The following is an 18,861-nucleotide window of genomic DNA, read 5'->3' on the forward strand; positions in this document are numbered from 1 at the left end:
ATCATTGCAATCCATGTGTTCACTCATCTAAAGATTTGGATTTCATCCAAACAGGATTGCTTATATTGTGTTGTACAACAAGCTGAAACAAAAGTCAGTCTTAGAATTAAAACTCATTAGTTATCTACTGAAAAAAGGTTGTTGGTGGTCAAATATTGCTTTTGCTTTCATTAAGGTGGACCCAGAAAACTACCATGTAATGTAACCAAGAATCTGTTGCAACAAAATAGAAAATGTATTTAAGTGCTGTTCACAATAACAGATGTTGATACCCCCTTTAGACATTGTAGAATCAGTCTGCTTTTATCAGAAATCATCATAGGTTATGACCTGATGTATCAAAAGCCACACACAAGACTAAAAGGGTTAAATGATTCTACTTCAATCAAATGGTCATTATATTACACTAAAAAGATTGATATCTGGGTTAAATAAAAGTACTGGCACTGCTGTAAATAGTTTTATTACACAAAGCTCACCAACCTTCACAGGATAACTACATGCTTTGATTTAACCATTTTCTTCTTATATTATAGATTCAAAGACTGATATTGCAAGGCACCTGTCAACAATTCTGAATTTTGGCATCCAATTGTATGGACTTATATAGGTCACATATATAATGAAAGTATTAATTAAAAGTAAATGTTTCTATGTATAGTACTGTACAGTATGTTCCGTGTGTTAATAATTTGTGACGTTTTGGTGATGTAACGGAACAGCACTCAGAAAAGGGACGATGTTTGGTCATCTATAGACATTTTCTGGAAGTTGAGTAAATTCTCTACATTTTAGTGTGAGATCCATCAGTATTGAGATCTCTAACTTGTACCCCACAAAGCTAACTTCTGTTGGCTCTTTTTATGTGACATGCCTTTTAATCCTTCAAAGCAGTGCTTATAAAAAAAGCAAAAGGGTTAAAACATATATTGCAAACACAGATTGTGTGTGATCAATTATTTAAGCATAAAAATGCAAGTGTTATTTTATATGACAACAGACTGAATTTGCCTGTGGAAAGTATTACCCATTATTATTATTCTTTTCACCATATAGTGTCTTTAACTTCACAATCCATAATGCTATTCTGCTATATAGCATTTATTTTGAAGTGTTGCTTTTGAATCAATCTCCGCCTGTTTATCTTCCTTGCTGTAAGTAATCGGTTTGCAGGGTAGCTGTGCAACATACATTTTTTTGCCTGGAAGTGCAGTAAGGGATTTAAGTTCTGTTGACAGCTCAGCTCCAGAATGTCTTCTCACCTGTTCCGAGATACCAGCTGTGGAACAGAAGCAGAAGGTCAGCACTGTAGCAGTAAAGGAAGGTGTCAACATTAGCTTTGCATTTGAGCTTTTCATTCTGGAAAGTGGCTTATTCTCGTCGACAGAATCACTTCAGCGTGTTTCGGTGTCACAAGTTATTTATAATAGCAAGGGAACCAGAGGAGCGTGGCGATTTTAAATAAATGGTATCAAATATTCTTAATATAATCTGTTTCCCTCATAGATCAGAAGTTTGTTTCCTCATGATTTATCACATACTTTACACAGCAGTTAGCCTGTAAACAGAGGCAGTTTATCACCTCTGAAGCTCCTCATGAAGTGATGCTCTCTGGAGAATTGGATTTGGAGTATTGCAGATGGCTTTTATTTTAAAAAAAGAAAGTGCAAGTGTTAAGAGAAGTGGCTACTACTGACTTCAAACACCAGGAAGGGTTTCACCGTAAGGGGCAAATTGATATAAGCTACCTCACCTTTGCAGAAACAGCCTCCAGTCTGCACAGATCAATGAGGGTGTGATTGGTGTCAGGACTGTATAGCGTAAAGGTATTTCCCTGTGGTTATAGCTTGGATGAAAATGAGAGAGGAGAAAAAAACTGTTGAAATTGAATACATCTAGGAGACAGATTCTGTAAATATTATAACTAAAACATATGAACAGAAGATTGAATACAAAGAAATACCAACTGCAGCAATGTGAATATTTTTAAAGCCCTGCATTTTAAAACTAACTACCAATGAAAGAAAAACAAAAAACTATCTGTTTTATATTTATATATTCCCCGTTTTATTTAACCTGCCAGTGCCTATTGTGCAAGTTTACGCATTTGCTGTTAAAAACAATAAAAACTAGCAGAGATTAGCAGCAGACCTTACATTCTCAGCGCCATTTTTCTCAATTGTGTTCTTGTGGTACACACACTAATGTGTTGTGAGGGATGCTAAATGCAGATTTGGTCGTCTAGCACAAAGTATTGTCTGAAATGAAAAATGTATCAATATTTTACTAGTGCTGATGTCAGGAGACAAATGACGCACACATGCTGACATTATTATTAATGTGTAATAATAATGTGAGTAATGTGAACCCCAATACCTAACATTTACATTTAATATGTATATGTTCTGAATTGTATACAGAGAGTTTCAATGGTAGTTAGCAAAATCAGCTTCATATCTATACACTGCAAATAGCCTGAGGGTGTTTTACCAGGAATATAAAAATCTCTCAAAGACTGAGTTTCTTTTAAATAGGAAGCTTTTTAATTTAGAGCTGTTCCCATTTTTTGTTTTGTTTTTATTAAACATAAATAAGTCTGTGGTCACAGAGCACATTCTGCTATTGAAGAGACTCCTTTCATCTTAATCCAGACATGGTTAACTATTATTATTATTATTATTTATTTCTTAGCAGACGCCCTTATCCAGGGCGACTTACAATATACCACATTATTTTTACATACAATTACATTATTATTATTTTTTTTTTACATACAATGACCCATTTATACAGTTGGGTTTTTACTGGAGCAATCTAGGTAAAGTACCTTGCTCAAGGGTACAGCAGCAGCAGTGTCCCCCACTGGGGATTGAACCCACAACCCTCCGGTCAAGAGTCCAGAGCCCTAACCACTACTCCACACTGCTGCCCTTAGATTATCATACATGGTGGGGGACAATATGTAATTAACTCCTTTGACCCTAGTATCTTTGCTGCCTGTTGGAAACATTTCTTTAGGATTGAAGTAGACTGCAGTAATAGCAGAATAAGTAAAAACAACATTTTCTTTTTTTTTTCAGTTGATATGAAAGAATTAATTTTTTTGCCAGTTGTTTGCAAATGGATGTTCTTTTCATCAGAAGCATTTGGTGTATTTAAACTGCTTTTTCTTAGTACATACAGTATATCTGTATAATTCATTGTGTATTCTCAAAATACACACACACATATATATATATATTAGGGCTGTCAGGTAGGCCTCCAAATAGCAAATGATTAATTGGGCATACAAAATCGAATCGTTCGAATAAATATCGATGACTGTACCGCCCACATTTTTGCTCCATTCCTCTCCCTCCGCCATGATTATTTTAATATCATTGCAGTTAAGTAAAATCTTGTGAATGCGAGGGGTAACTACTAAAATATGTATTCCTAAGAGATTACAGTACTTTAGAATGTAATCTATATAAATTAGTCTTTTTTAAACTTAAATAATGGTATTAACTATGCGCATTACAAAAATGTAATTATTGAATCGATTATCCAGTATTTATATTGATGTATATAATGAGATTTAATCATAGCAGCCCTAATATATATATACTATAGTAGTAGTTTTTAGTCTTTTACATTTTAATTATTCATGCCTCAATAATACCTAATCAGACAGACAATGCTTTATCTCTGACTACTGTAACTAAGACAATCAAAACTACATTTTAAAATCCATTATGCGATTAATGAAACTGTGCATTTGGTGTGAGATGTTATTCCACAAGTGTATGTAGGCTATGGCACTAATATGTGTTATGCAGTTTTTAAATGCAAGAATGTTACTTTTGTGTATTGGGTTACAATAACTAGTATCTATAATCTGTTATAAATTCATATAGCAATTAATTATAAATATAATCAATCAATTGATTCAATGCTGATAAAATGAAAATCACATGTTATATTTAGAAGCAATTAACCTTTAATTTCCAAATGTTAAGGGGACATTATTACTACCTTTTCCTATTCATGCTTAGCTGTTAGATTTCAAGAATAGGCAGGAATTTTCTTCTTCAAAATTGATTAAAATCTAAGCCAACTTCATGTACCATGCTTCTTAATATGACTGCCTGTGTTGATGTTTTCATCTTGAATGAATTGCTCATTTTGATTACTGTTTATTAAAAAGAGACTCGCTATTTAAGGCTATAATTTGAAATACCACCCCAGCGCCAGCATTTTTTTTACACTGTGACTTTTGCAGATGACCTTAAACTGTTGTGAGATTTGTCCTGTCTTCGCTGAGTGAGTTCCTAACAATTCTCTTTTTTTGTTTTATCTCTACAGTCTCTGGATGGATTTGTATTTGCACTAAACAAAGAAGGAAAGTTTTTATACATCTCTGAAACTGTGTCTATCTACTTGGGACTATCACAAGTAAGTACTTTGAATGTTAATTATATTTTGCTTGAGCATCACACTTACTAACAATGCATGGCTGTATCAATTGTTTGCCTGAAACTGTTGCAACATTTTAGCTGTTAGGAGAGAACATTAGTTATATCCATAGACATATCTATATATATATATATATATATATATATATATATATATATATATATATATATATATATATATAATATATCTGCAATTGTTTTATGCTGAAGCATACTAAAAATTGTGTTTGATACCCAACTCAACAACATAATTACTTTGTGACTTGGGCACATCCCTTGACATTGTTGTGTTTCAGTTTCCACCAAGCTGTAAAATTGGGTATAAGCAGGGTTATACTGTAAATAAATAATTTCTGAAATAAATACGGTACTGTGTATTGCTTCAAAAAGATGTAGGAGAATAGTACATTTGTTCTTACAAAAAATACATATTTATATCAAAGGGCAAAGAGAAATTCAGTGAAACCCTTTTAATTAATTGTACAGGTTATCTAATCTTGCTGTTGTTGTTGGAATACACCACAGTCTTCAGCCGAAGAAAAGACTTAAAAATGTGTTTCTGTGACAGGCCTCTGACCTATCTTTCTCATTGGCTTTGGAACCATTTTCTAAATGATTTTTTACTAGCATCAATATATAAATTATGTGACAAAGAGCATTCCAGACTAACAGTGCAGAGGGAATTAATTTAATGTTAATTGATGATTGATTTTTTATCAAATAATTGATTAATTGTAACATTTTGTTCCATTGCCCTTTATAAACATATTGGAATTATCTTGATGGTCTTTGTTTTCTGTGCCTATGGCTGGATATTAAGGACTTAACTAACTGTAAGCATATTTTTTCTCCAATATTTGTTTATATTGAAAAACTTAAGAACATAAGTTGATGCTGGCTTAACCACTATCTCAATCAATATGTTAAGACTAAGATGTCCAGGTTTTTAAGTTTAAATATAAATAACACATGAATGGTTGAAAAATTACTAGATTTATTTTTTCTGGCACAGAAAGTGGAGACTATTTATAAGATTTAAAAAAAATATATGTTTATGAAAATAACAATTATTTCTTTAAACTATGAAAAGGGTGTACTGGTGACCTCCATAAGTAGATGATACTGTTTTTTTGCTTCATTAAATATATCTCATACATTGCATATTGACACATTTATACGTTTCTCACTGTATGAGTTACTGAGTTGTGTTTTGTATAAACCTTTATAATGGTTGCTACTGGTCTGCTGAGCTATCAGTTTCACCACGGTGTTACACCCAGCTCCAAAGAACTTGAAATGATGTTCATACTGTATAAAAGCAAATCCTCTCCTGGCGAGTTTTGAAAAACCTCCAACAGCTCATCTTTCAACACTTCCATGCATTTACAGTTAAAGAATAATATCAGGTCTCAGTGCTCTAAAGCCATGTACGCTCCAGTAATACAGTATTCGTTTCATAGCTGGGATATGCATCATAGTGTACGATAACGTTGAAGTGCTGTCATTGGGATGTGCTGATTATTTAGATACAGTAAAGGGTGCCCGACATGTATAATAAAAAAGGCTGTTTTGCAAACGTAATACACAAGTTCAAATGTCCTGTTCAAAGGTAAGCTGTGATTATTTATTTTATAGTAGTTTAGAACTTAACTGAAACGCTGCGGTTAACGTTACAATCCCGGATCTGTCAAGGCAGCTGCATTCTCTGTAATTGAGATGTGTCTGTTTGCTTTGTATAGCAGATGGCACTGTATGCTTAGGTTGCTAGCTAGGAAAATAATAATTGCATTATTCTGGCCAAAAGAATATTAGCTTTTGGGTTTTGGCCATTTTAGTCAGTACTCCTGCCAGCACAGCATATGCACATGTATGGATTGGATTTTCAAGGAAATTGATGCATCTGGAATACGGCGGCCATCTGAATTATCATCTGTTCGAAGGGGACTCTATTTAACCCCTTACAAGCAACACATTAGCTGAATACTGGTATGCTGACATATTTCATGTTGAATTGCAGATACAATGCAGTTCAGTATTGAAAATACTGTCATTTAGATTATCTGTTGTCTGTTTTGCGTTTTCATATTGGCAGACATTGGGTTCTAGTCGATTGATCTAAGTGGTGGCAGATCTAAATACTAACACTGTTTAAATAATTAAATAAAAAATACTAATAACTTTAGTATGTGAATCACCTTAAATTGAGATTCTGAGTCTCTGCATTGCAAAATTTAGCGAATTTACGTGAGAAAAAAAAAATGTAAATGAAACCATAATGAGTTTTGTGGATGGCAGTTTCTTTTAACCTTCAGGACAGTAAAGTGTAGCTGGGCCGCTGCAGTTAGGAGATGAATTGCTCCTTTTAAAACACCAGCTTGCAGTACCTCAGAATCTACATGCACACTTTTTTTACTCTGAAAAAGTAAGAAATATTTGCATTTAATTGTGCAGAATTTAAAACGAACCTTAAGCCACAGTAAGGCAGAACAACATTAAATACATAGTAAGGGTGTCATATATATGTTCTGATATGAATTTGGATTTAACTAAATAATAAAAAAAGCATTGGGTTTTTCAGAGAGCGGAGACGAGGGCCACTAACTCATTTAAGGTTAGGAATACTTTAGTTGAGCCACTACATAAAACAAAAGAGGCAATTTACAGAAACGTGCACTTGACTGTTTTAAGCATTTCAGAATGTCACTAATGCAGAACCTTGCATAGGTGTTAATGTGCAAATAAATTTTGATTCCAGTGCAGCTTACAAAGAGAAGCGCTTTTAAAAGTGACACACCTGACCAGCTTTTAATGCATAATCAAAGTAGCCCCAAAAAGTATGTATCTGTATGTGTAGGCTGTAATGGGAAAACAAACAAACAAACAAACAAAACAAGTAATCTGCAAAAAGAGAGTGCACATTCAGTGACATAGATACCATGGCATGACGTGCCTATTGTCATGAAGATTCAAGGAGGGATTGTTTGTTTGTATATCCTGTTTAAGTGTTTTAAATTAGGTCTTAAATCCTATTAAAAATGCATTTTATCGATTCTACTGATACAGTGTGCATGGAAATGTAATGCGATTGATTACTTGATTTGTACTGTATAGCTCTAAAACATATTCAAATATTCAATGCTTTTTATTCAATCTTCTTTTAAAATCCTCGTGACTTTGGGGCTTTGTATATACTGATGTCCAGTATGCTTGGAATTCTATTTTTAAAAAAATAATCTAAAATATCTTTGAAGAAAATTGGTAGAATATTCACCTTGTGTCTTTATTACTATCTGATTTTAAGTCTGCAGGGGTTTGCAAAATGTGTTAAAGACAAAAGTACCAAAATAACTCATGGAAGGTACAAGGCGTGCAGAAACATTATCAATTTACAACATTTAAATTGATAAATGCTCAGAGGCAAATACTACAAGGGCACTTTGAAAAGCAAATAGCGACCTGGTAAAGAAATTGATTTTCCCCCAGAAAATGACTGCATGATGCATCATTTGACTGCATTCTGTCCAAGTGCTTGACTGAGATAATCTCAGCAATCCCACGGGTGACCTTATCGTTCTCAGCAGGGCAACTTTGTCTAGGGCTGCCTTTGTGCATGTCAAGGTTTCTCAGGGCAGGATCCTTTGGGGAAACAAAAGTTTTCTCCTCTTCGATTTAGGTATTGAACCAGTGCCAGAAAAATAAAATGGAAGTCAACAAGCTTATTAATAATTGGACAAATGAAAAATGATAAACAGATCTTCAAAAGGTTTTTAAGTGAAATCATTGATGAAATGTATGAGTGAAGACTCACAGACGTGAATAGATTATGTGGTGTAAAATGGGTGGAATAAGAAGACAATTACTACTGTAGAGTGCCAGAGGTTTTACTGACAAGAGGCGGAATTAAATGGAAATTGGACAAAATCTATCGGTGCACATGCATCTGGAAAAATGGTGTGCAATATCTACAATACAAAACACTTTTACTTTTTTAGACAGTAGTACCTACCAAAAAAAGCTTGTATGTGTGTGTGACAGGGTAACTGAGCGGTGACGTCAGGCAGAAGCAGGAAGGTAAATAAACTGACACCAGGGACTGCAGTTAAAGTAAGAAAGACGGCTCATCTTTTTATTTTTAAATAACAAAAATAAAATAAATATCTAAACAAAAACACTTGCTCACAGAGCGAAAATAAAAGGTTTGAACAAAACAAAATCACAAACACAAAAATAAAAATACATAAACAAAGGTCAGGCTGGGCAGATTGCCTTCACTGTTCCTATGTTTCTTTTATTAAGTTTCGTTTTCGTTTTCGTTTTCGTTTTCGTTTTCGTTTTTACTCGCCGTCTCTCTGCTCTCTCGTTCCTCCTCTGAACTCCCACACTGAGTTGGAGAGCTGCAGGCTTTTTATAACAGGTGACCATCTCCCGATTAGCAACAAAATTAATCACTTAATTAATTCAGGAGATGGCCACCTTCTGCACGAGTTTAATTGTGTTGTGGATGGGGCTACCCATCCACGCTAAACAAAACAATCGGCTATGCCGTCCTAATAAAAAACAATAACAAAATACGCGGTGCTTCGCTGTCATATAATTACAATACTAAATTATAATAAACAAAAACAATAATCTGCACAGGGGCGGAGGGGACTCCGTTCTAAACTAAAATAAACAAAACAATGTACAGGGCTGCTCGCCCTGCTACAGTGCGTATAAAGTATGAAAGTACAGGAGAGAATGGTAATAACATTTGTAATAAATCTGACATGATGTGTCCTTTTAATGAAGCTAATCGCAGAGGTCTATTTCTGACTGTGAACAATATATGATGCATAGGTAAGAAGATATAGCCAATTGTTACATGTTTTTTTGTTTTGTTTTTTACTTTTTGTCGTACAAACAATGCTTTCTTCTTGTGAAATGGTATTTTTTTATTATTATTATTTAAAAAATAAAACAAACTAACCCTTGCAGTTTTTTCACAAATTGAGTGAGATAAGAAAATGGGAAATAGCATCAGTCTGAATTTAAGTTACACATTTACTTTTTGCAGGATTACATTTACTTTTTACAGGATTACAGGGCCCGGAACATTTTAATAGGGCAAAGACCCCAGCTGGCTCCGATCTCTGCTGATTTCACCAAAGAAACAGCAGAGGGTAATTAAAGTCTTTTCACTTTAATATGTATACAAATTACAGTAATTGCTGTTTTGGCATTTCATTGAAGTTAGTTGTTTTTGGGTCATTGATAAACTCTTCAAATAATGTTTGAATCAAATAGTGTAGAATTGCTACTTGCAGTTGGCAAAAAATGTAATTATTGGAGGTACAAATTAAGAGCAATGTTGTTCATAAAGTTCAAAAGTTAATTCTATAACTAATGCACATTGAAACAGTAGCCTTTTATACTCAAAATATGTCTTTATTAAATAAGCATTATTAATTTATGTGACAAGCATTTTAAGAGTGAAAGAAGCACTATGCATTCACAGACAAACTTTGACATTTGTTGTTGTTTTTATAGCAATTATTTTATCTCCCCAGTTTAAAGCCCACTTTTTAGAAATATTTATTATTTTGTATTTATTTGTCAGACGCCTTTATCCAATTTAATCGGATATATAATAAACAAACTGGTTAAGTTTTCACCCTGTATTTTACATACAAAGCAAGAAAATGTAATACCGGTTATGCCACATTTACTGTAAATACACAGATTTGTTTTTCCTCCAGCACAGTGCTTTTAAGATCACACACAGCAATTAGTTACTACACGGACCCTCCTCCAGCCAATCACTTTGATTAAAAAAAAAACAGAAAAAAGTCGGTTTGAAACACTGGAAAGTTCACAGGGTTGATAGGTTCTGGCATTGCTTCCAACAGCCTAGGGAAGAGTTCAATTAACAAAGTATTTTTCACGTCAGATGTACACTTTGAGACCCAGAATTCCTGAACACCAGAGACCACTAGATTTAATAAGCTTTTGGTCCATAGAGTCTTTGGTTCTACTAGTCGAGTAAGGTGTTGGTAAGCTTGAAGGCAAATGTGGAAGATACCATCTCCGTAGTATATAAAAAGCTACAGTTGTTCCTCCACAAAACAGGACATCCTGTTGGGTATTAATAGTAGCAACTACCATATTCCTCTTATATGTACAATGATGCATTTTGGACATAAAATCTTACATTGTCTACACAATATAACATCTACGCAGTCTAATTATTTCAGCTCAAGTAACATACTGAAATATGCTGGAATAATAGCTATCATACAAATCATGATTACATCTAATAAGATAAGCATGAGATTTTGATGCACTGTATATTTTCAAAGAAAGCTTCCTCTTTTTTGACAGTAAAGGAATCATAACCATGCTAAGAAAACAGATTGTAGCAGGACGCTTCGGTCGAGTCACATTAATGTGTCTGTATAACTAGCAGGGTGTCTACATTAAAGATACACACATTTCTAAAAACAATTGTTTTGTTCATAACAGTTCTCTCACTTTGTACTTCTGACATCTGTAGCTCACCCTATTCTCCATCCTTTCCCTCTCCCTTTCATCCATAACATTAATTCTGAGTGAACAAGACATGCTTCCTTGCTTTTGACAAGATTTGCTGCAGTCTCATGCGACAAAAACCCAACACTCATTGCAAATTCAGAAAGTAGGATTTATAACAGCATTTTAATTTAATGTTGGATGTCGAACATATAAAGAGATCACAGTAGTACTAGAGCTGAAAATTGATGCCTTTTTTATTAGTGTCCTCTCAGAAGTGGGAGAGACGCTGTTTGTGCAATGGAGCACAGAGCCCCATAGTCAGATGAATGAGGATCCGCTATCTGCCAGGGATCATATTTCATGCTGCTGTCTGCCAGCATTGATGTGCTGAGAGTTGAAAGGTGATGCTAGTAAATGCCATCAACCATTCTAGTGCAAGGAATCTGTGCACCGACCAACTGGCTGTGGCTTCAGGCTTGCCACTTAACATGCCACACAACAATAGGGTTTGTAGGATGCAACTTAAAAATGACGTAAGCAGGCGAATAGTTGCTGTAGACTAGATGGAATCAAAGGCAGATGATGGTATTAATGCTGCAATGAAAGTATACTATAAAGGGAAAATATGAATACATAACTCACTATGTACTCTTGTGTATTGTTTGTTTGTTTTTTGCAATGAATAAGAACATTATAAAGTTGCCGTTACTTTTTGGTCTGAAGTTTATTTTGGGTAAGAAAAAATAGGTTTTACCTTTTTAAAATTCCATCACATATTAAAAAAAAAATCATATGCCTTCTAAAGAAATTTAACTTAATTGTATAGTGTGATGCCGGTCCTTTTAAAACTACAGTGTCTTTGTGGTTGATGCTGATAGTGTAATTATGTTTTATTTGCCCCTTTCTCTCACAATGTATGAATGAGAAAACAAATTAAGACTAGCTAAGAGAAAACAGAAAATTGTATTATAATGCAATACAGTACAATGCATGTAGTTTTAATCAAACATGTTCATCAGTAGACTCTGTATGATGGAATATTTTGCGTAAAATCACAAGTGAGTGAAATCTAAAAGAGAAACTGCAATTATCGCAGCGCTGCGGAAATTAATAAATTAACATGAATTAACACAGAAAATCAACCGCAGCTCTCTCTCGAGGTATATAACCATTGCAAGTTTTTGCAAAATGAAGAAGCATTATTTGGGCTTGACGAGGCATAGCCCAAGCACCTCTTTAGCTATGACAGTTAAAAATGTCATTAAATGTTGTGCTCTCATATGCGTTTTCTTACAATTCTCAACACAGTTTTATCCATTCTGCAAGTTCTTGCATGCGCTAAACAGAGACAGTCCACTGCCAGGGACATTTAATTACTTTACCAATTACATGCCATAAAGATGACACTGGCTGCAAAAGAAGGACTGCGACTCTATTGTCGTTTTTTATACACAAATGAAATAAGCTTACTTGATTTGAAAAACGCCTTGAAGGATAAAAGCAAATTCCTACACTACTTGGTTTGATTGAATGAGTAGAACACAACAAGCTTCAATATGAAAGCTGAACATTCATTTCAATAAATAACAAATATTGTAGCCTGCTTCACTAAAGTGAAAACTGGCTTCTGTTATTTTTACATACCACTGCTTCCAGTTATACTACTCCTTAATAACAGGAACAGCATTTTATTTAGGGTTTGTGTTGAACTTAAGTGCATTCATGCCTGCATGTACCCCTATCCCTATGCAGGAACATTGCCTGCTAACTTCCCCCTATAAAAACAATAATAACAGTCTGGTTCCCTCTTTCCTTTTTTCAATGAATAGAATTTAATTAATAGAGAATAAAACCAAGCTAACAACTGTCTAGCCTAAACAGAAATGTATTTATTTATTTATTTATTTATTTATTTATTTATTTATTTATTGTAATCTCCACAAACTGCAGGTTCTGTTGCATTCACAGTGCTGATAATGTTAGATATAGCTAGATATTACTACAGCGCGGACCATGGGTCAAACCAATGTTTGTGTAGGGTGCATGTATTGTTTTTTTGTACATTATATGTTGTCTGCATATTCTGCCCACACAATATTTCCTGTTTTTCTGTTGCTCTGCTAGCATTTGTAAAATGCTCTAATAAAAGCGGTGTGGAGTAGTGGTTTGGGCTCTGGACTCTTGACCAGAGGGTTGTGGGTTCAATCCCTAGTGCGGGAACACTGCTGCTGTACCCTTGAGCAAGGTACTTTACCTAGATTGCTCCAGTAAAAACTCAACTGTATAAATGGGTAATTATATGTAAAAAATAATGTGATATCTTGTAACACTTGTAAGTCGTCCTGGATAAGGGTGTCTGCTAAGAAATAAATAATAATAATAATTTGCAAATATAGCTGTCTGAAAGCCATGTTCACTCTAACTAGAAACAGAGATTGTCCTGAAATACTTCCTGCAAAATAATTAAGAGGAGTGTAACCAGTCTTAAGTGATTTCCAAGCAACATAGTGGTTTGCAAACAAATTAACTTTGAATTTTGCTCGTGGTGGTGACCTTGCAGGATTATTCATGACACCTCCCCCAAATTTGAGGGGAAAGCACTTGCAAGAGAACAACTTGCAAACCCATTTTTTCCAATGCAACATCTATTTTGAATCTCACTCAAGAGCGCAACTTTTTTTTCGCAAAAAGGACTTGCTGAAAAAAAATCTTTACGCAAGACATTTGAATATTTTGCCCTATGTGTTAAATATAGTAAAGCTGTCTGCTTGACTAGTAGCAAGTGCAATGAAAACAGGTGTGATAAGCTACTTGTGCTGGCCCTTGAATTTGCACATTGGATTACTGAGTCATCCAAAGCCATTGGAGGATTCTAAACTTGTAGAAAGTAACCAGTGTTTGCAACAGTTGCTACTTGTTAGTGTAAAGCGTGTTAGTAAAAGGCAAAAGGTTGATTGTGAATAAATGTAATTCCAACGAAAACACTGTCTTTCATTGCTTATGGCATCAAAATGTCATGCTGGTTCTGTTCCACAGGTTTGCACTGCAATGTCATGAATATTGCAGTAATATATTTAATCAGGTTTTTGTATGGACATTTATTAAGTAATGTGTTTTTGGTTAACTTAGGCTCAAGCCACGATGGCCACACATATAGGACATTACTGTGGGGATATCTGCTAGCTGCAAAAAGATATATACCTGTAATCTTACCATATATTAGGTCTGGAAACCCATCATATACGGATATAACAAGCTCACATAAAGAATGGAAAAGTCATATGAAGAATAAGAAATGAGACTTGACCTCCTTTGAGCGAGAGCAGAAAGTCTCAGTAGCCATGTGACGGACAGGATTCCAATTTCAGAAATCTAAAAATAAAACCCTGTCTTCTGTCGGGGCAACACAGACAGGTGGGGGCTGTTAGTGGTTTTGTGTGAAGGGCAGCATCAGTAGTATGTGCATTGGCTACATGTTGCCACGACAGATGGAATGCGGAAAGCGTGAAGATTTGATGTTTGTGGATCCAAAAGTAATTTAGTGCACAACAGGGGGGAATTAAGTCAATGGTTTTCAACCATTTTTGAGCACTCACCCATTATATGCCAAAATGCTTTTGTAACATGTTCATGACTGCAGGTAATAGAAGTGTTTTACCAAAACAGAAAAGGCAACCTGTCAACTGTACTAGTGCTAGGTGGTTTATATATTGTAGGGTGGTTTGAGTATTTGTTTGATTTGTAACAACATACTGATTAAAATCCTGAATGAGTCAGGGTATGTACCAAAGCTGTGTCCCCCATTCCAAGACATTATTTCCAACTGGGATAAACAGATAAAGAGATAGTTGTACCTAAGTAACACTGGTTATTTTTGCATTGCCCACTTGGAACCATATCTTACCCTGTGGGTTTCTGTATACCCTCTCAGACAAGGGCTAGGTTTCTTTCCATTGTTACTGAATTGACATGACTTGGAAAGTGAGTCAGCAAGGAGAATAATGAGCCATGAAGACGCTACATACCTGTAACTCGGCTCAAGATTAAAGGTGGGTTATTGGGAGGCCCGAGAGGTACTCATGTGCTCACTGCACTTTCCTTCATCTCCTATACATTTACACTATCTTGGCATTGCTTTGCGTTAATGTTCAAGATAGTATCCTCTGTTTCCTTGCTTGAGTAGCAAGGTTGGATATATAAGTCATTGAATGCATAAACTTCTCACCTGAGCAACCCCTTTTAAATCTCACAGGAGGTTTATATTTTTTAAAAAGCTGATGCATGTATAAATAAACCACCTTCTTGTAACTGCCTAGTGGGAGTTTAATACGCTCTTTCTTTTGACTGGGGCAAAAGTCTCAAGCAAGGTGTGAAAAATAACCACAAAGTGTATAATTTATGAATGATCAGGTTTTGTTTACTGTAGCTTTACAAATGAGAGCTAATTACTCTGACTTAATGATGCATTTTAGTTGATTGCAGAGCCTAGCTACCTCTGGTTGACTTTAGGGAGATAACAGCGAAATTTGCTTAGAGGATTTCTGAAATGTCACGACTGCTTTGTATATTTGGATGATAACTTCATCCATTCATTATCATTAGGAACACCTGGAGTGACGCTCAGGAGACCCAGCCACTGTGATAGATAATTAGTAATGAATCAATATATACAGTTCAGAATCACAGGGACAATTATTCTACCTGTGATATCCTGACTGATGTAACCTTAAAATAAAATAGGGTGAGAAATGAATGCAACAGAATGAAAAATGGAAAGGAGTCTGTTCGAAAGGTGAATCTATCATAGTCCTTTGAATTTAAGGCATCCTCAAATTTGACGCATCCCAAATTTCCGCCCCTCAATTTGAGGAAAAAATAAAACTTCAAATAAAGATGCATTTTCAAAGATACAACCTAAATTCTGATTATAAGAAAAGGATGTATGGAGGCAGTTTGCAGCCGTTTGCTGTCACACAGAGCATTGCAGTCATGCGCTACTTCTCATTTACAGTTGTGATTACTCAAACATGTTTTTCTCCCTTTTTGTGAACTGTGGTATTGCTTGGCATGTCGAAAAATACGAGGGTTTGATCAGCATTTCCAATCTGTCCAAGCTGTTACTGTTTATTGGAACAGAGACTAATAACGAAACACTGAAACTATAAAAGCTTCTCTTCAAAGTTCTCAGGAAGTTAATGACGCTTCTTTGAAAATGGCTACCTGTATGTCATGTCATCGGGCAGTAATGTTTTTGTTAGTCTTTTTGTGTTATTGTACTTGGGCAGTCATATCACTGTTGGTGATTTAAATACACCCATCACTATACTCAAATTTAAGACACAGGCCATAACTGATTTTTTTTTTTGCTGTGTTTAACAGAATTTATTACAAATTTATTGGACAGTTTTTATGACTTACTCCACTTAGTGCTGAGACGATTTTAAGAGTAGGAGTGTATTATGATTGAGGTGTTAAGAGGAAAGCAGTATTAGGAGCAATGTACCTAGTAGAAATAAAGTCCAAAGTGGTCTGCTGGCACTCAAACAGGTGTAACGGAATGAGGATGGAGTGAACTGGGGCTTGACAGGTTGAAGACCAAAAAATACACCAGACTTAGAGTGTGTTCTGGGGTTGACCGTTCAGGACACGTCTTTTATTAGCTTTACCCCCACACTGACGCATGAGAAGAGAGATAGGTAACATACTGTGCATGTACAAGAAAACTTCTTGAATACTAAGTGAAGATTAAGTGTATGGCGATTTTATTGACTAACATATCTTTTAATACTGCCTATTGTGGATTTTATCAACTCCATTTTAAAATCATCCAGAATTTTTTGTGAGTCACAGCACAATGTATGCACCATCACAGCACAAACCATCAGGAACATGGAGTGATGGAGCAGTGGCTTTAAGGTGATTTTCATGGTGTCTGTACATTGCATCTACATTAGACCAGCTTGTTTAAAAGAATGGACTTCAGCTTATACCTATAGCATATTTTATAGTTTAACCTTCAAAGACAAGGCAGCTGCAGTGATATATCTATCATACAGCCAGTCATAGTAGAAAGGAGATGATATGGATTTTAAAGGGCGCATCTAGCATATCGAATTAAAGAACGCAGTCCTGGCAATGCTTCAAAGGACATTTCCTTTGATGGCATATAAGGTAGGATATAGAAATGAAATCACATATGGCAAACTGTAATAGTGTTCCAGTGTTTAAGTTTCTTCATTTAAGTGCAAATGGGTGTCATTTAGAAGATCTATGGAGCTGCTTTCACATATCTCTTGCACTTTGTGATCAAGGGTAATCCCTTTTTAAAGAACGCAACAATACAAATTGTAACATGTAATACAAAACAATAGTCAACAATATACTGTATATACTGTATATATCCACCATTTTTAATAGAATGACATATTCTTTGATAGATGATCTGAGAAGAAACCAGATTTATCTTTTCAGTCTGGAAGTATTATAGTGTTATACTTTTTTGCTACTAACATCGTATTCTACATTGCATTAGAACAGCAAATGATTGTGAATTGAAGTCTGTGAGTCAGTATTTGGAAACATAAAAATGCTATGAATTATTCTTGTAAAAAATGCTTTGAGTTTGCTGTTATATCTCTATTGCCTTTCTAGAAATAGTGATATATTTTTTTATATTTTGTATATATATTTTATAAGTGTCGCATTTCACATTTAACAAAATGCATAACTGTCAGGTCCTAGCTTCCAACTGCCATGCCATGTTTACAGCAATCAAAACTGGATAGAAATGTGGACGTTCTTGGAGTTTCTTATTGCTTTTATAAAACTATACATTATTTTATACGTAACTGTGGTGTATACTCATGAAAAGGTTTCAGACAAAAGCCCTACCAATAGTCTGAAATACCCATTTATCATTTTATGTCCCGCCATTCTTTTGATGAAAATTAATCACTATATTAACCAAACTGATTGTGGTGTCATTTTTGGGCTAAACATAGCAGGGAATGAAATCAATACAGATTGTCTATATGTTTTTCCTGTTCTATAGAGAGGCTTTGGCAACTGTAGTAACATTTGTCATTCAGTGTACTGTATTTTTTTTCAGATATACAGCACACAAAGGCTATATATATATATATATATATATATATATATATATATATATATATATATATATATATATATCTTAAAGCATCTAACTCTACTGTAATAAATAAAAACTGTTACATTGTCAATACTGTACATGTTTGCAGTTTCCGTCAAGTATTTGCATTTTAAGTTCTTGTTTGTATTATATCAAGACAAAGCTGCTGCTGTACCAGCAGGGTTTACTCTGGAGTGATTTTATTATTTTATTTGATTAAATTGTTTTATTTAATTTGAACAAGTTTTCATTCCACTCAATTCTGGTAGCATTCTGCTCAAATGGAAGTTGTGAGCTGATATGATGTTTCCTAGCTCCAGGCATGGCCTACCTCCACTGCTAACTGTAATTTACTTTTCTGTCTCTGTCGCCTTGAGCCTGCCTTCCCTCTAGTTTGTTGAATGATGTGCTAATCCATTATATTCTTCAGACAAGTGTATCGACCAGTATAAACAGACTGGAGGGCACAAAACTAAATGAAAGCTGTAGTTCCCTGAATCATTTAACCAGCTCCTGCAGCAACCGCAGCTCATAACAGCCTTTTTTTTTCATCCTACTGAATATACATTAAGAATCCATTAACATTGCCTGTAAACTGGTCCACAACTGATTTGTAGAAGGTTCTGAGGCGCTACGGGTTACCACTCTGTTTCTTAACCTTTGCGAGGCCGGTGTTTAGAATGTTTATTTTTGCTTAAAATATTAAATCGCACCATTGACTGTTGAAAGAGAAAGGAATCGAGCTGGTGTAAG

The 18,861-nt window shown here is 34.8% G+C and overlaps 1 protein-coding gene across 4 annotated transcripts in view; it reads left to right on the forward strand.

The window, feature by feature from the left end:
- The window catches only part of LOC117420131 (neuronal PAS domain-containing protein 3), a 228,853-nt gene that overhangs the window by 136,629 nt on the left and 73,363 nt on the right, over positions 1 to 18,861 (forward strand). For all 4 annotated transcript variants that reach the window (XM_058991636.1, XM_058991637.1, XM_058991638.1 and 1 more), the window contains one exon: positions 4,345 to 4,434. In XM_058991636.1, the coding sequence (XP_058847619.1) occupies positions 4,345 to 4,434 (90 nt within the window). The remainder of the gene's footprint in view (positions 1 to 4,344; positions 4,435 to 18,861) is intronic.

The sequence above is a fragment of the Acipenser ruthenus genome, chromosome 18, assembly GCF_902713425.1.
Source record: "Acipenser ruthenus chromosome 18, fAciRut3.2 maternal haplotype, whole genome shotgun sequence".
NCBI classification, from domain to species: Eukaryota; Metazoa; Chordata; class Actinopteri; order Acipenseriformes; family Acipenseridae; genus Acipenser; species Acipenser ruthenus.